The sequence below is a fragment of the Macrobrachium nipponense genome, chromosome 1 (genome assembly GCF_015104395.2).
Source record: "Macrobrachium nipponense isolate FS-2020 chromosome 1, ASM1510439v2, whole genome shotgun sequence".
NCBI classification, from domain to species: Eukaryota; Metazoa; Arthropoda; class Malacostraca; order Decapoda; family Palaemonidae; genus Macrobrachium; species Macrobrachium nipponense.
In genome coordinates this window covers 14,310,406-14,333,841 of record NC_087200.1, presented here as the reverse complement: position 1 = coordinate 14,333,841, position 23,436 = coordinate 14,310,406, and the positions used below count along the sequence as shown (strand labels likewise).

Genomic DNA, 23,436 nt, shown 5'->3' with positions numbered 1-23,436 from the left:
CCGATCGCTCTCTGTGAGAGCGACGGTCAGGCGACCTGCAGGCTCCACTGTCACAGTGAGACCGGTGCTTGTCCTCACGGCACGTCACGTCGCTGGTTCCAGCCGTGGCTGGTACCGGCGAACGGGAGGACCTCTTCCCAGCCTCAGCCCGTGGCCGGTCGTGGGACCGTCAAGTCCCCGGGTAGCCAGCTGGTCGCCGCGAGAGCGAGAGCTGGGTCTGGTGAGAGTCGCAGTGAGCGGCTGTCACCAGTCTTCCGCCCCGTGCCGTGAACCTGACGCTGAGCGAGCTCCGAGGTCTGGTTCCTGGCTGCACGGTCGCTGGTAGGCGACCGTACACTCGGTACCTCCCGCGAACGAGAGGCCGAGAGAGACCCTGATGCAGTGGCAGAACCACTGACACCAGGCGAGGAAGTACCGGTGTTAGCCGGTACTCCTCTGGTCCCCGTAGTCTTCTTCCTTGCGGAAGAAGAGACGGGCCCCGCTCCCGAAGGAGCAGGAGGACCAGCGGAAGGAACCCCAATCCGTCCCACCGAGGTGAGACGGGTCCCGAGAAGCTCCCGAGGGAGACTTCTTAGGAGGGAGGAGGCAACCTTCTTCTTCCTCGGCTGTGAAGCCTTAGAAGTCGAAGGGGAAGAGGCGGCAGCCGACGACGATGAAGAAGATGAAGACGACAACGACGACACCTTCCTCCTCTTCTTCGTCAGCTTCCTCAGGACAGACGTAAGATCTGCCATCCAGGGCGGAGCCGGGGCTGCTGTAGCCGAAGCTACAGGGCCCGGACGCACCTGTACAGACAGACCATAGTCTGGGGTAGTACCACCACGAACAGGGACGACGTCAGCAGGTATGGGCATCTCAGGAACAGCAGGCACAGCCAGCACAGCATCGGTAGGGACAGCCCAGCGCAGCAACGGCATGGGACAGCCAGCGCAGCAACGGCAGGGACAGCCAGCGCAGCAACTGCATGGACAGTCAGCCCAGAATCGGCAGGTACGGCAGGCAGCACCGGAAACACAGGAAGTGGAGCAGCAGCCAGCAACATCCTGGTACCGGCGGCAGGTCCAGGGGCGAGCTCTAGGGCAGCGGAAGTGTGGTCGCTGCAGCGCGGCAACCACAAGCGGCGGCGATGAAGAAGATGAAGACGACGACGACGACACCTTCCTCCTCTTCTTCGTCAGCTTCCTCAGGACAGACGTAAGATCTGCTATCCAGGGCGGAGCCGGGGCTGCTGTAGCCGAAGCTACAGGGCCCGGACGCACCTGTACAGACAGACCAAAGTCTGGGGTAGTACCACCACGAACAGGGACGACATCAGCAGGTATGGGCATCTCAGGAACAGCAGGCACAGCCAGCACAGCATCGGTAGGACCGCCAGCGCAGCAACGGCAGGGACAGCCAGCGCAGCAACGGCAGGGACAGCCAGCGCAGCAACTGCATGGACAGTCAGCCCAGAATCGGCAGGTACGGCAGGCAGCACCGGAAACACAGGAAGTGGAGCAGCAGCCAGCAACATCCTGGTACCGGCGGCAGGTCCAGGGGCGAGCTCTAGGGCAGCGGAAGTGTGGTCGCTGCAGCGCGGCAACCACAAGCGGCGGGCGGCACCCCCCCCTTCTCGGTACGGCGAACGGGGCACTTCACAGCGGCTGTAGGCAAGACTGTTACCACGTGAGGCGAGTACACCAGGTGAGGAGGGACGTCGTCACCTGGAGCGTGGTCACCACTCCATGGGTGACCGCAGTAGGCCCAGACATAGAACCGCAGCCCCTGGACACTAGCACGCCCTGCAAATGGAAGGACGCCCATACCTCACCAAGGTCCACCCTCGTGGCAGTAGCACCTGCGGAAATAACAGTAGTAGCGATTAGTGGGGGGGAAGTCCCCTCGCGCGGGGGGGTGAGCCCTCTCCGAACGAGTGAAGACCCCGAATACAATTGTACATCGGGCACCGAGCGCCCTCCCCCGCGCTTGACGGATCAGCGAGGAGAAGAACGCCGATCCCCCCCCCCAACCCCCCCCCCCCAAAGGGAAGGGCCATCTGTGGGAGCTGAGCGGGGGGGGGTTCTCGTTCCCCACCCCCGCACAGCACCCATGTACCCAACAATAATATAAGAGCCCGAGAGCAATCGTGCCCTCGGCCCGAATGCAAGGGCATAAGGATCAATTCCCTGACTGAGCGGAACTTGAACCAAATAAATATTGATGCAATCAATAATAAAAGGAATAAAATGAAAAAGAATCTTGCATTACGATTCACTTCACAATGAATAAGGGCTCGGATTCGAGCGCATTTGCGCCCATCGGTACCGAGCGCAAGGGTAAAAGGATCCATTCCCGATTATGAATGGAAACCTTGATCCCTAATGAATTGATGCAATCAAAATAGATATGAAAATGAAAAAGAATACTGCGCTTGCGATTTCACTTCATACAAATAAAAAGGGGAAGGATCAATTCCCGGGAAATAGCGGAAACATTGATCCAAGTAAACAATGCAATCTCAATAAAATATGAAAATGAAAAAGAACTGCACTTGCGATTTCACTTCATTCAAATAAAAAGGGGAAAGGATCAATTTCCAGGTAAGCTCGGAAACTGATCCAAAAAGAGTATTGCTACAATCAAAATAATATATGAAAATTAAAAAGAATACTGTACTTGCGATTCCACTTCCATACAGAATAAGTTTTCGTGTCGAGCGCATTCGCTCGGCAACAGAGCCCATACAGTGTCACAAAAAAATTATAAAATGAAAAGAGCACTTACTTAACGATTTTCATTCTACACATTTCCAACCAAAACCAAATTACGCTCGGAGCGAGCGCTCTCCCGCCCTCGGCACCGAGCATACACAATACGAGGATCATTTCTGGGAAAATGAATTCCCGCACTTACGCCCTTCAGTCCCGGCACTCGGGTAAACGGAGGGCGTGGAGAAACCAAGATCCTTTAATTCACAATTGAATTCAATGGAAATAAATATGAAATGATTGTACTTACAATTCAGTTTCACTAGATAAATAGTAAAAAGAAAAACACAACCATGCGAAAGCAACGACGATGAAGCGGGCAGAGAGCGATGATACACGTCCACACGCCAGCAGGCCGAAAGCAAAAGTGATTTGTTTACCTCCCTGTCGGACAAGCAGTTAACTACCGAACCCCTTGTTCGAAAGCTTACGACCTATCCAGCTGCCGCTAGTACCTTCCTATTGTAAAAGGACCGAAGGTTTGTATGCCGTGTCGGAACAAATTGATTATTTTCCATTTTTGGAGTCATATTTCTTCTGCCAATAGTATAATAGATTCACATCAACCAATACTATAATAGATTCACATCAACCAAGCATCTGATGTCTAGGTCGCTCCCTTACAATGCTCCTGATTGTCTGTTGATAAGCCAATCACATGGCTGGAAACTCAGTTTCTCTCAAGAGTTCACATAGGCAGGATGTATGTTTCGACCTCTCTGTCAAAAATTATAACTTTCATTACACCTCAGTTTTACCTGCAGAAAAGGAGTGTTTCCAAATTTCATCACTAACTGTATTCATGCCAATGATTTAAGGATTATAGTGATATAAGAATTATGTACTTTGGTAAACTTAATGCTAAAATATTTATAGTGAAATCACCTTGAAATTCTTAATATAGAATATATTCTTCTATTTCTTACATGAGATCCTAGTGCATTCATCATCTGGTGTTTCATAAAGTTTCATAGCTTAAATGTCATGGAAGACAATGCTACCAAAAAGATTATAAGTATGGCTATCAATGAGAAAATAAAAAGCAAAAGATTAAGAATATTAATCTTGCTCTCTTATCTTCGTGTAATCAGGTGTTGCTCACATGATCATTCAATGACATCGTCATCATGATCACGATCCCTTGATAGAAGAAGTCTTTTGGGGCAAAAAGAAAATCAAGACTTCATTATCGTCACTATCATTATCAGTGGAAATCTCTATATGAAAAAAATCGTTACTTAGTAGATATTGATACCTTATGGAGGAAATTCATTCATCCCATTGATATTTCTTTCCTACAATCAGTCCACCTATACCCCTCTCATTATTCCTTTTTATTATATATGACAATTTTCTTCATAATGCTTATATCATTATAATCCTTAAATCATTGGCTTGAAGGTGTTTAGTGATGAAATTCAGAAACTCTCCTTTTCTGCAGGTAAAACTGAGGTGTAATGAAAGTTATACTTTTTTAAAGAGAGGTCGGAACATACATTCTACCTATGTCAACTCTCGAGCGAGACTGAGTTTCCAGCCCTGTGATTGGCTTATCAACAGCCAATCAGGAGTGACGTAAGGGACAGGCCTAGACATCAGATGCACGGCTGATGTGAATCTACTATAGCAACCAAAAATGACAATTTGTCCAAAAATGATATTGTTATGATACAATAAAGTTTCATACATACTTACCTGGCAGATATATACTTAGCTAAGACTCCGTCGTCCCCGACAGAAATTCAAATTTCGCGCCACTTGCTACAGGTAAGTCAGGTGATCTACTGGCCTGCCCTGGGCAGCAGGACTAGGAACCATTCCCGTTTTCTATCATATTTTCTCTCTTCCACCTGTCTCCTGCGGGGAGGCTGGGTGGGCCATAATCATATATATCTGCCAGGTAAGTATGTATGAAACTTTATTGTATCATAACAATATCATTTTCATACAATCAACTTACCTGTCAGATATATACTTAGCTGATTGGCACCCTTTGGTGGAGGGTAAGAGACAGCTACTTCTGGAATAGACAGGTAACCAACATATGTTGTAGGTATAAATAAAACCTTGGTTCCTACCTGGTAGGTGGTAGACTTCGTGGGTGTTGCCCAGTAGTCTGCATCACCTCAAGAAACCTTAGCGAGATATATGATCTATGGCCAAGAGTTCTTGTGGGTCTGCCGATGGGTCTTATCCGCTTACTCGGCAGAGCCTGAAAGGACTTTGTCAATGGGTGCTGATCCACTTATATGACAATACACCTTATGAAGGAGCATACAACCAATCCCGACCACCTGATCCTAACCACATGTTAGTAATAAAGATTGTTCCGAGTTATCCCCCGAACTCTTCACAACAACCATAACTCAAAAAACACAATACGCACACATACATAAATTTTCAAAAAAAATTTATACTCATCATCTAATAAGATATCACAAGAGTTTCTAACTGAACAACAGTGACTGGCCGCCAGTGCGACACCAAGCCCTTTTTGTTAGAAGAGACTCTAGAACATATCTAAAAAGAAGGTAAGTATATACTTAAGGATGTGTGGCTCCTATACCCAGGATCGTATCCGCAGACACGAAAGGACCTAGAGAAAAACATTTCTCATAGGTCACACGAACGTCTCTCAAGTACTGATATGCAAATACTGAGTTGCATCTCCAAAATGTCGTATCCAAGATGTTTTTAAGTGACATATTCTTTTGAAACGAGAGAGACGTCGCTACTGCTCTCACTTCATGAGCTTTCACTCTCAATAGTTGAAACTCTTCGTCAGGACAGATCTTATGCGCGTCTGTAATGACGTTTCTCACAAAGAATGCAAGAGCATTCTTGGACATCAGTCTTGTGGGGTCTTTTACCGCGCACCAAAGACCTTGTCTAGAGCCCCCCATCTGGTGTTTTCTCTGAAGGTAAAACTTTAGAGCTCTTACAGGACATAGAGACCTCTCTGCTTCTCTACCTACGAGACTCGATAAGCCTTTAACCTCGAAGGTCTTAGGCCAGGGATTCATGGGATTCTCGTTTTTAGCTAAAAACAAGGCTTTAAACGAGCAAATGGCTGAGTCCCCCTTGAATCCTACTCTATCCTCCAGAGCATGTAGTTCACTAATTCTCTTTGCTGTAGCTAAAGATAATAGGAATAAGCATTTCCTAGTGATGTCTCGAAACAACGCCAGATGAGGAGGTTCGAACCTTTCGGATGACAGGAATTTGAGTACTGCATCTAGGTTCCAGTTAGGAGGAACCGGTTCCTTAGACTTCGTAGTCTCAAAGGATCTTATGAGATCGTGGAGATCCTTGTTATCTGCCAGATCTAATCCTCTATTCCTGAAGACTGCCGAAAGCATACTTCTGTATCCCTTTATTGTGGATACAGATAGATGAGATTCTTCTCTCAGGAACAGCAGGAAATCAGCAATTTCTGTTACAGAGGTAGTGGAGGAGGACAACTTCTTAGATTTGCACCATCTTCTAAAAACCTCCCACTTGGACTGATATACTTGTCTAGTGGAGGCTCTGCGGGCTCTCGCGATCGTGCTTGCAACTTTACGAGAAAACCCTCTCGCTCTGACGAGTCTTTCGATAGTCGAAAGGCAGTCAGAGCGAGAGCGGGGAGGTTTTGATGATACCTCTGGAAGTGTGGTTGTTTGAGAAGATCCATCCTTCTTGGGAGGGGTCTGGGAAAATCTACCATCCACTCCACCACCTCCGTGAACCAATCTTGTGCCGGCCAAAAGGGGGCTATCAAGGTCATCCTTGTCCCCTTTGAAGCCACAAATTTTTTCAGAACTAGTCCCAGGATTTTGAAAGGAGGAAAATCGTAGACGTCTACGTGAGACCAGTCTAGTAGGAAGGCATCGATATCAGAGCCTTCCTCGGCTTTCCACGACCGAGCAAAAAACTTCCAGCCTTTTGGAGAGGAACGTGGCGAAGAGATCCACATGAGGAGTCCCCCAAAGAGACCAGAGATCTTGACACACATCTTTGTGTAGGGTCCACTCTGTGTGAAGGACCTGGTTCCTCCTGCTGAGTCTGTCGGCCCTTATGTTCCTTTCTCCCTGAATGAACCTCGTAAGCAGGGAGATGTTCCTCTGGGACGTCCAAAGCAGAAGATCTCTTGCAAGTTCGTAGAGGAACAAGAGTGAGTCCTCCTTGTTTCCGAATGCAGGCAAGTGCTGTGGTGTTGTCCACATTTACTTGAACTACTTTGTTCGAAACAAGAGGTTCTAGACTCTTCAGAGCCAGGTGTACGGCGAAGAGCTCTTTGCAGTTTATGTGCCAGGACACCTGTGCTGCTTCCCAGGTGCCTGACACCTCCTTCGACCCTAATGTTGCTCCCCAACCTTTCTCTGACGCGTCGGAGTACAACACTAGGCTTGGGTTCTGGATTTTCAGGGAGATTCCCTTGTTCTCCTTCAGAGGGGGCAACCACCATTCCAAGTGAGGTCTCATCTCCACTGGAATGGGAAAGGCGTCTGAAAGAAGTCCGGTCTTCCAACTCCAAGGCCTCTTCAGGAAGAATTGAAGTGGACGTAAATGAAGTCTTCCTAGCGGGAAGAACTGTTCGAGCGAGGAAAGGGTCCCTAGAAGGCTCAGCCATTCCCTCGCCGAAGTCTGTTCCTTCCCTAAGAAGAGAGAGACTTTCTGCAAGCCTTTTGCGATTCTCTCTTGCGAAGGAAATACTCGAAAACCCCGAGAATCCATCTGAATCCCCAGATAGACTAAGTTCTGTTTGGGGGTCAGCTGTGACTTCTCAAGGTTTACGAGTAATCCCAACGATCTGATCAGGTTTAGTGTCAACGTAAGGTCCTCCAAACACTGTCTCTCTGATCTGGCCCTGATGAGCCAGTTGTCCAGATATAGAGAGATATTTACACCTTTGAGGTGAAGAAACCTCGCCACATTCTTCATCAGGCTTGTGAAGACCTGAGGAGCTGTGGAAAGGCCGAAACACAAGGCTCTGAACTGAAAGATCCTTCCCCCCGTCATGAAACGGAGGTACTTCTTCGATGAAGGGTGGATCGGGACGTGAAAATAGGCGTCCTGGAGATCCAGAGACACCATCCAATCTCCTTGGCGCATAGCCGCAAGGACTGAGGCCGAAGTCTCCATAGAGAACTTCTCCTTCTGAACAAATTTGTTCAGAGCGCTGACGTCTAGTACTGGCCTCCAGCCCCCCGAGGCCTTCGCAACCAGAAAAAGGCGATTGTAAAACCCCGGGGAGTTTTGATCCAGTACTAGTTTTATCGCTCTCTTGTCCCACATCTGATCCACCATCAGTCGAAGAGTATCCCTCAGCACAGGATCCTTGTACTTGGCTGACAGTTCCCACGGAGTTGAAGTCAGGGGAGGACTGTCCAGGAAAGGGATAAGATATCCCTTCCTTATCACAGACATTGATGAGGCGTCCGTGTTGATACGTGCCCAGGACTCCACAAATCCCAGGAGACTGGCACCTACTGGTGTTTGGAGGAGAGAAGCATCACTTTCCCTTCTTAAAGGGACGGAAGGCAGATCTACCTCTCCTCTCAGGAGCCTTCCTTTTAGAGGGCGCTCTGGAGGGAGGGCCTCCTCGAAAGGGCTGAAGAGACGTACTCGGCCCTTTCTCGTAGGCACAAACTTCGCCTTCTTGATCGAGGAGGGAGCTTCATCAGAAAAGCGCTCAGGGCTCGAGTTGAAAGAAGGTTCTTTCCAATGCCTTTTCAGGGGCCTGGAAAGATCCGAATCCTTCCACCCTCGTTTAGGTGAAGGAGAGGGCGAAGAAGAGAAGCACTCTCGCAGGACGCTTTTCCTAACGCGGTCCTGCGCAGTCTCATGCGAAACAGAACCTGCTGAAGGGACGTCTGACCGTTGGGGATTCTCCACGACCTCCTTAAGGCTTTCGACTTTCCTTCTCCTCTGGGCATGGGAGCTTGGAAGAGGTCTAGGCCTGGGAGCATCGCAGAGACAATCAAACGCCCCCTCCACAACACTGGGAGCACTCACTTCACTGTACGTGTCACTGTCACTATCCTTACCTTTTAGGGCCGCCATTTTGGACATCATCTTGTGGATAGTAGCCTTCAGGTCGGCGATTTCAGAGGCCGATTCTGAATGTAAAGCCTGTGAAAGTCCCGATATAGAGGGAGAATCAAAAACATTATGATTAGGAGAGATAGGCTCAATAAAAGGCTCAATAGGCCTTGAACACACACCTTTTGATGCCCGTCTCACTCTATCCCTTTCTAACTTCCTCAAGTAAGAAGTTAGAGTCTTCCATTCTTCAGCATTCAACCCCTCACATTCATGACAGGTATTAGATGAAGAACATTCACACCACCTACATTTACGACATACGGTGTGAGGATCAACCGAAGCCTTCGGTATCCTCACCTTGCAGCCTACATTCACACACATTCTCACACTAACACTTGAATCAGACATACTGAGAAAAATCCAAAAGAAAATCCAAATTCAGTCCACAGTAGCGAATGCCAGAAACACGATCCAGGTACGTCACCAAAAAGTCCGAAGAAACGATGATCAAATGCTTTGAAATAAGATTTCAGGTCAGGAGGTAGTAACAACAATGTTGATACCACCGGCGACAGAGAAAATATGATAGAAAACGGGAATGTTTCCTAGTCCTGCCGCCCAGGGCAGGCCGGTAGATCACCTGACCTACCTGTAGCGAGTGGCGCGAAATTTGAATTTCTGTCGGGGACGACGGAGTCTTAGCTAAGTATATATCTGACAGGTAAGTTGATTGTATGAAATTGCATTTTTCCTAACTATACAAACCTGAGGTCCTTTTATAATAGGAAGGTTACTAGTGGTAGCTGGATAGGTCGTAAGCTTTCGAACAAGGGGTTCGGTAGTTAACTGCTTGTCCGTCAGTGCGTGCGCCGCGCGACTGGGAGGTGAAGAATCACTTTTGCTTTAGGCCCAAGCAAAAACTGCAGAGTGAGGGGTGGCATGAGGTGGGGCTATGTGTAAAAGGACCTCAGGTTTGTATAGTTAGGAAAAATGCAATTTTGGACAAATTGTCATTTGTTCCGACACGGCATACAAACCTTTCGGTCCTTTTAAAATAGGAAGACTCATCACTTCTTGGTGGGAGGAATCTGAGTCTTTTGTGAACAGACTGATGTTCGCCCAACCTTGGAATGCCTCCCTGGTCGTAAGAGCGAGGGAGGGATCCAAGCCTCTGTTCGATTGATCGGGGTGTGCACCGCAGGATCAATGGTCAGACCTCTGGACCAAGTACTAAGAGAGAGGCAAGCGTATCTCTTCGTACCAGCAAGCAAGAACAAGTTCCTGTTTGCAAGAGGCAACATAACGTTATGGGTTTGTCTCTTGTTGGCATCCACTTCCCCCACCTTGTAGGAGGAAGTGGTGGATATTCGCTCCCATCCCTAGTGAAAGGGATAGGATGGGGGCTCTGTCGAGTAGCTCACCTGCATCTCGTCCTTATCCAGCAAGGTGACGACCGTATACCTCTACCCACAGGTAGAGGAGGAGAAAAAGATGGGATGAGGAACCAGTCACTCTCTCATTCACTCATCCATTCTTACAGTCACACCAGGACTCGATGCTGTTTAGCCTGCGAGGGTCTGGGTTAGCTACACAACGTGTTGAGCAGCCACCACGGGTCCCAAGGAAAACGATCCAAGTTCCTGTGGGCAATATCCCGAAGGTAGAAGTTCTTGCTTCTTCTAGGTCATCCTGGTGCTGACGAAGAGGCTTCAACACTCAGCCTGGGATGTCAAGTTTCTTCAGATAGCGCCGTTGCGCCTTCACAGGACAAAGCAGCATCTCCTTCGCATCGAAGGCGGTGAAGTCCATTAGGGAGGGGATTGTGAAGGACTCTAACCGATCGTCAGGGACTGAAAAGTTCTGAGTCTTCGCTACGAAGTTCAGTACGAAATCAAGCGTCACGGATCCCCATCCCCTGGATGCTTGACTTCGCAGGAAAAGTCATGCAGTTACCTCAGAGGAAAAGAAGGGAATGGTCGCATGACCTATCCCTCTTCTCGACTTTGGTGATGTCCAGTACCCATACTGGTCTATCCGTCTGCAACGAAGTGTCTCGCATTCTCCTATCCCCATGCAGTGAAGTTCTTCTTCTCGGTAGTGGATAGGACACCGACACTCCATGGTGGGTGTCGATGGTATGGGTACTGTGACAAGCTGTTAGGACGAAGAAAAGATTGACCTGGAACAACCGAACTAAGTCCACAGCGAAGTTCGTAACTGACTCGCGCGCTCTGACAGCTGCCGACTGACTGCGTTCGGTAGGAGGCAAGTTGTCCAAGCATCCGAGCAAGTCACGTGACCTTCGCCCTAAAAGGGTTATGCCAATAGACTAAACAAATTAATTTGTTCGTCACCCATGCCAGACGGTGAGGTGATGATTCTCTTAAGGCATGTGCCCAACAGGCGAAAGTCAATTGCCTTCTAGAGACCGAGGTCCCTGATGGCAAGACATCTCATAGTATAGTTGAATCTCAGCTAAGGAGAAACAACACTATGTGCCGTTGAAGACGAAGGGGGACAGAAAATGCAACCTACATCTTCACAGCTGAATCGAGAGAAGGATTCTCAAGATTCTGAACCTGTGCTTACAAAGACTGAGAACGCTAACCGCTATTTCATTGCTGTCCGGTGAGTGTCGTAGTTGCAATGAAAGCGGAGCGCTTTTCAGTAATGAAGACACAGGGAAGTACTGCCTGAAGAACTGCTTCTCATGGGCTGAACATTTGGAAGTAGAGCTGTCAGGTCGGAGAGTAGGCGATGTCTTCTGACACATCTGTTAATTCGGGGTGAACAATGAACAATTGCACACCTACGAATACGAGATATTTTGAAGATAAACTCGGATGTCTGCAAAAATCATTCGCATTATCGCAGTGCGATGCAGCGGGAGACTAGTAAAGACTTCTGTTACTGTGCGGTAAACAGAAAGATGAAAGAGTCCAAGAGATATCTCTGTTGAAAATTCTCGCAATGTCGTAGGCGATGAAATCGAGCATCACAGCAGTATATGGTCCTTCATGTATGCGAGAATCCCCGTTAATCAGAGACCTAAGTCTGTGATTGTTGGGCAGAGATACGGTTCGGTAGTCAATCAAACCAGGGGGGAGAGACATAACCGACCGTGCATCTCGGAGACCCAGCTGAAACTGAGCTGCTATCAGGCAGTTCAATACGCAGTAGCTCTCGGTGACTCGTCATCCTGAGTTGCCAGGTAATCCATTCCACGAATGAATGCGTTCCGCTAGAACCATCGAGCATAAAAAATACGCTCGAGCAATTATATTTAAACGAAACGGATTTCGGTAAATACAAAAGCTGATTTGGTGTTGTCGTGACAATACCAAGTATCTAAAATCGAAACTGGTAACTGCTGGGAGGTTGCAGGCAGCCCCGAGTTGCAGTTCAATTAGGTACAATTCGTCTCAGTCACAATCTGTAGAGTTAACTACGGTATGTGCCTACCCCCCAGACAATTCAACTGCTTAACAGAATCATGTCACGAGGGTAATATACGTAGTATATTTGTAGGTTCTGTACAACGACCTCCATCCTAAATTCTTTTCCCCTCGAGGAATGAGAATAAGGATTGGAGATCGACCACCTTCGTTCTCTAGTCAAGAGAGTGAAGGAGAAGTCTTCCCCGAAGGAAAGTTTCAATGGTGAACAGAATACCCAAGACGACAGTTCAAGCCAAACTGGATGTTCCCGTCCGTTCTTCTCTACTCCAGGTTGGTCGCCTACTGTGAGATACTCTTCTTTCAGCAGCAGTCTTCTTCCCAATGCTAGAAATTCCAGGAATTCGAGCATAGGCGAGGTTTCCGATTATCGTGTAACAATTATCGGGGATTCTCGTCTCGCTCACTTTGGACCATGGTCTCGCCTAAGTGTTTGGAGATCGTAAAAAACACGAACACTCTGAGAGTGCTAGAAATTCCAGCAGAATTCTAAGCACTACTTTCGAAACCCCACCTAATTCGTCAAACGATATCGGCTGGTGGTCCTCTCGATTCCCGTAGAAATCGAGGATGGGGCAGGATCCCTCCTCAACGGACCGGGGCTTACGTCAGGTAGGACCCGAAGGTGGTTTCCCCCCTTGGTAGCGCAGTCCCCAACGTGGGATCCTACAGAGAAATCTCTGTAGGATCCCTCCCCTTTCCCTCGTAACCATAAGGAGAGAGGGAATGGGGGAGGAATTGGATACTCGCTCGCCTTCCCAGCGGAACTAGCAGTTGGAGAAGAATAGGAGCAGCCATCGCCTTGCGGCGATGGCCTCTCAGAGTCTGGGAAAACGTATCATAAGGAGAAAACATTTTCCCGAGGAGGGTTACGAACTCGCACTGTAGGTAAGGGTCTGCCGCCACTGTGAACGTCGTCTGGGTGGGGCTGATCGACACCTGACAGGAGAGAGCCGATACCGTCCTCCGACTCATTCCAGTCCTCGTCGAGGTCGAAACCTCTCAGGAGGACCAAATCGGTATTTAAATACGGTGTCCGAAGACACGTAGAAACGCCGCTGTCGCAGTAGAGGAGGTGGAAGAGCTTGATCGACTGGCCAGAACTGAGAGAGCCTTCTTGTCCGGAGACGAGAGACTCTGGTTCAAGACAGAATCGGCAAGCTCCGATCGCGGCAGATCCACCGTCGGTTTGGGTTCCCTCTCGGGCCCCAAAAAGACTCGAGCAGAGACGTGGGCTCTGCTGGTGGGAGCGGTAATCCTTCCCCGAGGTCGTTGCGCTGACGAATCAGCGCCATAACCTCGACAAAGTTCCTCTGGATCTCGGAAGTCATATACATTTTGCAGAGTAGGACCGTCAAGCCCCTCGAACAAGAGCATTCCGAGAACCTCCCCCTTAAGGAGGAGGAACTGCGATAAACCCCTCTCGGATTCCTCCTGCCACTTGCGCGTACGTCCTGGTCGGTCCGAAGATCGTACCTGGTACTTACGGCGTCGTGACGGGATCATGCGGGGTATGTCCCTCACGATCACTCCGCTGTGCCTCGCTCTTCCTGGTGCAAACCGAGAAAGTTGCAGGCACGGGAAAGGAAGACATGACGCTCCTCTTTCGCTCGCTGGCAGAACCAGCGGGCTTGGAGGGCTGCAGGCGGATACGCCCACTTTGCAGGCCTAGTCGAGCCGTTTCCCAGGGAAACGGCTGGACCGAGAACAGCGGCCCCGATCTCGTGTGCAGAGGAGCTGCTGCTGGTCCCCCTATCCGCCCGGTCCCTGTGGGAGCGGCGGTCAGGTGACCTGCTAGGCTCGCTGTCGCGGTGAGACGCCGGATGGAGCGTCCTCTCGGTCGAGTCAAGATCCGCTGGTACCAGCCGCTGGTACCAGCCGAGGCTTGGTACCGACGGCCGCGTGGACCCCTTCCTCGCCTCAGCGCGTGGCCGGTCGGAGACCGTCACGTCAGCACGAGCAGCCGGCTGGTCGCTGCGAGAGCGTCCGCTGGCCTGGCGAGAGTCATCTGCACGACTCTCGCCAGTCTTCTGCTCCGCGCTTCGGTCTTGACGGCGAGCGAGCTCGGGCTCAAGACTTTGGCTGGACGGTCTCCCGTGGGAGGACCGTCCACTCGGTACTTCTCGCGAACGAGAAGCCGAGGCGGATCCTGGTTTAGCGGCAGAACCGCTAGAACCAGGACGAGGAAGTGCCAGCCGAAGCTGGTACTCCTCTGGTCCCCGTCTTCTTCTCCTCTAGAAGAAGAGACGGGCCCTGTTCCAGAGGGAGTCATGAGGACCAGCAGAAGAGCTCCCTGAATCGCCGGAGCGAGACGGGCGGGCCCTTAAAAGGTCCCGAAGGAGCCTTCTTAGGGGGAAAAACCCGGGTTACCAGCTGCAAGAGCGGCCGCTGGCCTGGCGAGAGTCACCTGAGCGGCTCTCACCAGCCTTCTGCTCCGTGCCGCGTCTTGGCGCCGAGCGAACTCTGGCGCCGAAACTTGGCTGCAAGGTCTCCCGAGGGAGAACGTACACTCGGGATCTCTCGCGAATGAGAGACCGAGCCGGAACCTGGCGTAGCGGCATCGCCGCTAGCACCAGGCGAGGAAGTACCAGTGCTAACCGATACTCCTCTGGTCCCCGTCTATCTCTTCCTTATAAGGAAGGGGAGACTGGGCCCCGCTCCCGAAGGAGCAGGAAGACCAGCAGATGGACCCCCGTCCCACCAGGGTGGGACGGGCCCTTAGAAGTTCCCGAAGGAGACTTCTTAGGGGGGAAGGCATCCTTCTTCTTCTTCTTCGGCTTATGGGCCTTAGAAGTCGAAGGGGAAGAGGCAGCAGCAGACGATGAAGACGAAGATGACACCTTCCTCTTCTTCCTCTTCCTCGTCAGCTCACGCAGGACAGTCGTCAGGTCCTCCATCCAGGCCGGAGCCGGGACTATTGCCGAAGCAACACGGCCCGACTGCACCTGTCCGGAAGGACTGGATGGGAAGACACACCGTGGGCAGGACCAGCATGGACAGGCTCAGGAACCAGGAGCGACAGGAACAGCGACCAGCTCAGGAGCGGCAGGAACAGCGGCAGCGGTAGACCCAGAAGGGACAGCCAAGCCAGCAGCGGGAATCACATCAGCGGCAGGTACGGCAAAGCCAGCGATCGCCTCGTAGAATCATCGGCAGCCAGCCAGCGGGAACCTGGGTACTGGCGGCCGGTCCTGGGGCGAGCTGCTGAACAGCGGAAAGTCTGGGGCAGGCAACACGAAGAAAACAGGCGGCGGCGGCGGCCCTAGTAGCGGCAGACGGCGTCACCGACACAGCATGGGGAGTGTAGACCAGGCGGGGGGGGAGCAGCATAAGCGGCCGTGGTAGTAGTGGAGACCGCCCCAGACCTCGCTAGATGCTGCTGCAGCCCGTGGATGCTAGGCACACCCTGCGCCGCGGTGGTCCATACCTGTCCAAGGTCGTCTCCACGGATGTAGCACCTGCGGTAGCACAGATAGATTAGTAAGAGGTGTTCCCTCACGCACGGGGGGAAGACATGCCCCACCCCGAACGCAAGGAAGACCCCAAATACAAAATACAACGAGGAAGCTGAGCGGGGGCAGGAAAGAAGACGAAGAATCGGATACCAAGGGAGTCGCGGGAGAGCTTTCCGACGACTTCCTGGCAGACCTTCGCTTTCCCTACCCTCGCACAGCAGATGAACAAAAGTAATATGAAAATGAAACAGAATACTGCCCTTGCGATTCACTTCATAGAACTTAAAGGGGAAAAGATCAATTCCCGGGTAAGAGCGGAAAACTTGATGATCCAAATAATATGATGCTATCATAAAATATATATGAAAATGAAACAGAATACTGCAATTGAGAATCCACTTTCATTGCATTCTATCATACAAAATAAAAGGCTCGTGCCGAGCGCAATCACACTCGGTAACGAACGCACAGGGCAAAAATATAATGAAAAGAATACTTACATTTTTCAATTACACACTTTCGCCCAAATACATGACTCGGCGCGAGCGCGCCCGCCCTCGGCACCGAGACATAATTCAAGGGTTCAATTCATGAAAAGAGAGGAAATCGCCGCATCTACGGTGATAGCTCCATGTTGGTTCATAATTAAGTAATGAAAATGAAAACAGTGTACTTACAGTTTCATTTTCAAGTCAAACAAACCATTAGTAGAAAACACAATATAAACAAAGCATACGACGATGAAGCGGGTAGAGAGCGATGACGAACACGTCCTTCACACCCGCGGCCGAAAGCAAAAGTGATTTGTTTACCTCCCAGTCGCGTCGGACAAGCAGTTAACTACTGTTCTCCCCTTGTTCGAAGCTTACGACCGTTCCAGCTGCTGCTAGCTACTTCCTTTTGTTAAAGGACCGATGGTTTGTATTACGTATCGGAACAAACATTCTTGCGCCTACTAGGCTCTTGATGCCTATCCCTCTGAGATCCCAAAGACTCCTGGCGTTTGATAGGCTCTTGGCGCCCTGATTCAGGGCGCTTGAGAGGATCCCGGCGCCCTGACTCCTGACGCCTAAAAGACTCCTAGCGCCCTAACTCTTGGCGTCTAACTGACTCCTGGCGCCCTAAATCCTGGCGCTTGAAAGGCTCTTGGCGCCTTTCTTTGCGTCTGACAGACTCCTTGAGCCTGACTGACTCCTGGTTCCAATCTTGTTCTTGCCTCGATTCTAGGCGTCTAGAAGGAGAGAGGCTACGCACTTCCTGACGATGAGTAGAGGAGCTTCTGTTAGGTTTCGAAACCTTGTCTAAAGGAGGGCGCTTCTCTCTTGGGGAAGAGCGCCTACAAGGCGAAAGGAATCGCCTGTCAGGAGAAAAACTGTTCAAAGAGTCTCTAGACGAAGGAGATAAACGCCTTGGCGAGTGTGAGGGCTCTCTCCTAGCCGAAGAGGGGCGCTTAGAGGAACTCTTAACAGGAAGCGAAACATCCTTGTCAAATCCTTAGAGAAGGAGCCTACCAGAGAGGATAACTGCTCCTGTAGGTTGATCAGGAACTTCGTGTGATCCTGAAGAGAGGACTCCTCCTGTCTTGTCTTCTTAGGATTAGAGGGCCAATACTCAGAAAAACGCTCTGGGCTAGAATCAGCCGCGTCTCCTTTAGGAGCCTTCCAGGCTCTCTTCAAAGGGCTGAGATTGAGAGGACAGAACTCCCATCCCTCGTTTAGGTGAGGAAGAATCCGAGGCCGAAAAGCACTCCCTTAGGATGCCTTTTCTGCGGCTATCCAAGGCAGCCTGGGACGCTACATCAGGATCTGCCGAAGGGACGCCTGACCGTTGGGGATGTTCTGCATCCCCTCCTGCGGCTTTCGACATTCCTCCTCCCCTTGGTTCCTGGAGTCTGAAAGAGGTCTAGGCCTAGGAGCAATGAGGAACCGGTCAGACGCCCCCTCCACTGCACTGGGGACACTGCAACAAATCACTATCACCACTCTTACCTTCGTTTAACGCTCGTACTGAGCTTGCAGTTTCTTGATAGAAGCTTTAACATTTTCCCTTTCAGAGGAAGAATCCTTGATTCCATACGGGAGAAGCAGCTGAGGCTAAGGGAAAATCGTTAGTAACAGTTAGTGAAAAATAAAAATGTTCTAGAGAACCAGATCTTACTAGAAGATCTAACCGAAGCTTTCCTATTCTATCCCTCTCAAGTTCCTAACATAAGAAGATAACTCCATCCACTCAAGCTCTGTTAAATTCTCACACTCAATACAGGTGTTATTAAAAGAACATTCATTATCTCTACATTTAGAGCAAATACTATGAGGATCTACCGCCGACTTCGGCAGCCTAACCTTACAATCCTCCCTATTACAAACCCTAAACATAGGTGAAGCCTTAGCGTCAGACATCGTGAAAGAGCAGTCAAAATCAAAGTCGAAAAAACAGTCCCACAATAAGCGTATGCCAAGCCAGAGAAAAAACAGAATACGTCACCAAAAAACCAATCCAAGTTCTCGGCAAACGAGTAGAAATCCAAAATGGAGGAACGAATAACAGATGATGTTGTTTGCTCCAGCGACAGAGAAAATCTGTCTTAGAAAACGGGAATGGTTCCGGATCCCGCCACCCAGCGGCGGGAATGGTGGATCACCTGACCTACCTGTCGCGTGTGCCGCGAGTTTTGAAATTCTGTCGGAACGACCGAGTCTATAGCTAAGTATATATCTGCTGGGTAAGTTTTCATGTACAAAAATGACAATTTGTCGAAAATTGCATTTTTCCTAACTATACAAACCTGAGGTCCTTTAACAATAGGAAGTAGCTAGCGGCAGCTGGAACGGTCGTAAGCTTCGAACAAGGGGTGAGGGAACGGTAGTTAACTGCTTGTCCGACAGTCGCGCGCCGCGCGACTGGGAGGTAAACAAATCACTTTTGCTTTTGGCCCATGCAAAATACGCAGAGTGAGGGGTGGCATGAGGAGGGACTATATGTAAAGGACCTCAGGTTTGTATAGTTAGGAAAAATGCAATTTTCGACAAATTGTCATTTGTTCCGATACGTAATACAAACCATCGGTCCTTTAACAATAGGAAGACTCACTTCTTGGTGGGAGGAATCTGAGTCTTTTGATGACAGACTGGTGTTCGTCCATCCCTGAATGCCTCCCTGGTCGTAAGAGCGAGGGAGGGATCCAAGCCTCTGTCCGATTGATCGGGGGTGTGCACCGCAGGATCAATGGTCAGACCTCTGGGCCGATACTAAGAGAGAGCAAGCGTATCTCTTCGTACCAGCAAGCAAGAACTTGTTCCTGTTTGCAAGAGGCAACATAAAGTATGGGTTGTCTCAAGCTGGCATCCACTTCCTCCCCCTTGTTGGAGGAAGTGGTGGATATACGCTCCTATCCCTAGTGAAAGGGATAGGATGGGGCTCTGTTGAGTAGCTCACCTGCATCTTGTCCTAATCCAGCAGGGTGACGACCGTGTCCCTCTAACCACAGGTAGAGGGGAAGAAAAAGATGGGAAGAGGAGCCAGTCACACTCTCATTCACTCATCCATTCTACGGTCACACCAGGACTCGTGCTGTTCAGCCTGCGAGGGTCTGGGTTCGCTACACAACGTGTTGAGCAGCCACCACGGGTCCCAAGGAAAAAGATCCAAGGACCTGTGGGCAATATCCCGAAGGTAGAAGGAAGGGCATGTGGTCTGGTTGGACCAGACCCTGCCTTCAGTACCTGCGCCACGGAGAAGTTCTTGCGGACAAGGCAGCATCTCCTTCGCATCGAAGGCGGTGAAGTCCATTAGGGAGAGGATTGTGAACGACTCGAACCAATCGTCAGGGACCGAAGGGTTCTGAGTCTTCGCTACGAAGTTCGGTACGAAATCGAGCGTCACGGATCCCCATCCCCTGGATGCTTGACTTCGCAGGAGAAGTCATGCAGTTCCTAGAGGAAAAGAAGGAAAATAGTCGCATGACCTATTCCTCTTCTCTACTTCGGTGATGTCCAGTACCCATACTGGTCTGTCCGTTTGCCCCGAAGTCTCTCGCACCTCCTCCTATCCCCATGCAGCGAAGTTCTCGGTAGTGGATAGGACGACCACACTCCATGGTGGGTGTCAATGGTATGGGTACTGTGACAAGCTATTAAAACGAAGTAATGATTGCTGTGTAACAACCGAACTAAGTCAACAGCGTAGTTCGTAACTGACTCGGGCGCTCTGACAGCTGCCGACTGACTGCGTTCGGTAGAGGCAAGTTGTCAAAGCATCCGAGTAAGTCACGTGACCTTCGCCTTAAAAGGGTTATGCCGAGAGACCACAAACAAATGTGTATTGTTTGTCACCAATGCCGGACAGCGAGGTGATGATTCTCTTAAGGCATGTGCCCACAGGCGAAAGTCAATTGCCTTCTAGAGACCGAGGTCCCTGAAGGCAAACATCTCATGGTTGTTGAATCTCAGCTAAGGAGAAACAACACTATGTACCGTTGAAGACGAAGGTAGATATTGAATGCAACCTACGTCTTTCACAGACGAATCGAGAGAAGGATTCTCAAGATTCATAACCTGTGCTTACAAATGACTGAAACGCTAACCGCTATTTCATTGCTGTCCGGTGAGAAGTCGTAGTTGCAATGAAAGCGGGGCGTTCTTCAGTAATGAAAACACGGGGAAAACCGCCTGAAGAACTGCTTCTCATGGGCTGAACATTTGGAAGTAGAGCTGTCAGGTCGGAGAGTAGGCGATGTCTTCTGACAGATCTCGTAATTCGGGTTGAACAATGAACAATTGTACACCTACGAATACGAGATATTTTGAAGACAAAACTCAGATGTCTGCAAAATCATTCGCGATTATCGCAGTGCGATGCAGCGGGAGACTTGTACAGACTTCTGTTACCGTGCGGTAAACAGAAAGATGAAAGAGTCCAAGAGATATCTCTATTGAAAATTCTCGCAATGTCGAAGGCGATGGACTCTAGCGTCACAGCAGTAAATGGTCCTTCATTATTGCGAGAATCCCCATTAATCAGAGACCTAAGTCCATGATTGTTGGGCAGAGATACGGTTCGGTAGTCAATCAAACCAGGGGAGAGAGAGACATAACTGAGCCGTGCATCTCGGAGGCCCAGCTGATACTGAGCTGCTGTCAGGCAGTTCAATACGTAGTAGTTGAGCCTGAGCTCTCGCCGACTCGTCATCCTGAGTTGCCATGTAATCCATTATTCCATGAAGGAATGCGTTCGGCTAGAACTACCGAGCATAAAAGATATGCTCGAGCAATTATATTTAGGCGAAACGAATTTCGGTAAATATAAAAGTTGAAATGGTGTTTGTCGTGACAAAACCATAAGTATATAAAATTGAAACTGAAAAACTCCTGGGAGGTTGCAGGCAACCCCGAGTTGCAGTTCATTAGAATACTTCTCTTCTAAGTCGCAATCCGTAGATAAACTAGGATATGCGCCTACCCCTCGGACAATTCAACTGCTTAGTAGAATCATGTCACGAGGTTAATATACGTAGTATATTTGTAGGATTCTGAACAACGATCTCCATCCTAAATTCTTTCCTTCAAGAAAACAAAATAAGGATTGGAGATCGACCACCTTCGTTATCTCTATCAAAGAGTGAAGGAGAAGTCTTCCTCGAAGGAAAGCTTCAATGGTGAACAGAATACTAAGACGATAGTTCAAGCCAAACTGGATATTCCCGTCCGATCTTCTCTATTCCAGGTTGGTCGCCTACTGTAAGATAGTTTCTTTCATCAGCAGTCTTCTTCCCAATGCTAGAAATTCCAGGAATTCGAGCATAGGCGAGGTTCCCGATTATCATGTAACATCGGGATTCTCGTCTCGCTCACTTTAGACCGTGGTCTCGCCTAAGTGTTTGGAGATCGTAAAAAAACAAAAAAATCGAACACTCTGAATGCGCTAGAAATTCCTTAGAATTCTAAGCAGTCTGCGAAACCCCCTTCCCCACCGAATTCGTCAAACGATATCGGCTGGTGGTCCTCTCGATTCCCGTAGAAATCGAGAATGGGGCAGGATCCTCCTCAACGACCGGGGCTTACGTCAGGTAGGACCCGAAGGTCCCCCCGGTAGCGCAGTCCCCGAACGTGGGATCCTACAAGAGAAATCTCTGTAGGATCCCTCCCCTTTCCTCGTAGCCGTAAGGAGAGAGGGAATGGGGGAGGAATTGGATACTCGCTCGCCTTCCCAGTGGAACTAGCAGTGGAGAAGAATAGGAGCAGCCATCGCCTTGCGGCGATGGTCTCTCAGAGTCTGGGAAAACGTATCGTCAGGAGAAAACGTTTTCCCCGCGGAGGGTTACGAACTCTCACTGTAGGTAAGGGTCTGCCGCCACTGTGAACGTCGTCTGGGTGGGGCTGATCGACACCTGACGGGGGAGAGCCGATACCGTCCTCCGACTCATTCCAGTCCTCTCGAGGTCGAAACCTCTCAGGAGGACCGAAGGAGTATTTAAAATACGGTGTCCGAAGACACGTAGAAATGCCGCTGTCGCAGTAGAGGAGGTGAAGTAGCTTGATCGACCGGCCAGAAAACTGACTGAGCGAGCCTTCTTGTCCGGAGACGAGAGACTCTGGTTCGAGACAGAATCGGCAAGCTCCGATCGCGGCAGACCCACCGTCGGTTTGGGTTCCCTCTCGGGCCCCAAAACGACTCGAGCAGAGACGTGGGCTCTGCTGGTGGGAGCGGCAATCCTTCCGCAAGGTCATTATGCTGACGAATCAGCTTAATGACTTCTGTAATCTTCTCTGTATCTCGGGAGTAAACCGCGTCTTGCGGAGTAGGACCGTTAAACCAGTCCTTCCAACAAGAACAGATCCCGAGATACTCCTCCTTCCGAAGGAGGAAGCGGCAGACCCTGACGGTCGCCACCAGCTACTTGCACGTATGTCCTGGTCGGTCCTAGAACCGTGCCTGGTCCATACGGCGTCATAGCGGGATCGCGAGCGGCGCACCTCTCGCGATCACTCATAGGTACCTCGCTCCTCCCGTGTAGCCCGAGGAGGTTGAAAGGTACAGGAGAGGCAGACGCCTGACGCCCCCCTAGCTCGCTGGCAGGACCAGCGTTGCTTGGAGGGGCTGCTGCTGATCGTCAACCCGCGGTGGCGATCGAGCAGCAGGCCTAGCCTTGCCGCTCGCCTGGGGGCGGGGGAGAGGCTCGGCTGAGAACGTCGACGCTGATCTCTAGCGTCAGGCGAGCTGTTGCTGGTTACCATCTTCACCCGGTCCCGATGGGAGCGGCGTCAGGTGACCTGCTAGGTTCGCTGTCGCGGTGAGACCGTCGAGCGTCCTCTCGGCGCGTCGAGCCGCTGGTACCAGCCGTGGCTGGTACCGACGGCCGCGGGGACCCCTTCCTCGCCTCAACTCGTGGCTGGTCAGCGACCGTCACGTCAACCCGAGCAGCCAGCTGGTCGCTGCGAGAGCGTCCACTGGCCTGACGAGCGTCGTCTGCACGACTCTCGCCAGTCTTCTGCTCCGCGCTTCGGTCTTGACGGCGAGCGAGCTCGGGCGTCAAGACTTTGGCTGGACGGTCTCCCGCGGGGAGACCGTCCACTCTGTACTTCTCGCTAACGAGAAGCCGAGGCGGATCCTGGTTTAGCGCAGAACCGCTAGAACCAGGCGAGGAAGTGCCAGCCGAAGCTGGTACTCCTCTGGTCCCCGTCTTCTTCTCCTTGGTAGAAGAAAAAGACGGGCCCTGTTCCCGAGGGAGCAGGAGGACCAGCAGAAGAGCTCCCC

At 50.4% G+C, this 23,436-nt stretch overlaps 1 protein-coding gene across 1 annotated transcript in view; it reads right to left on the bottom strand.

Annotated features, from left to right (window-relative positions):
- The window catches only part of LOC135218691 (serine/threonine-protein phosphatase PGAM5, mitochondrial-like), an 87,864-nt gene that overhangs the window by 51,057 nt on the left and 13,371 nt on the right, over positions 1 to 23,436 (bottom strand). Inside the window, exon 4 of the mRNA XM_064255140.1 lies at positions 8,745 to 8,861. Coding sequence (XP_064111210.1) covers positions 8,745 to 8,861 — 117 coding nt within the window. The remainder of the gene's footprint in view (positions 1 to 8,744; positions 8,862 to 23,436) is intronic.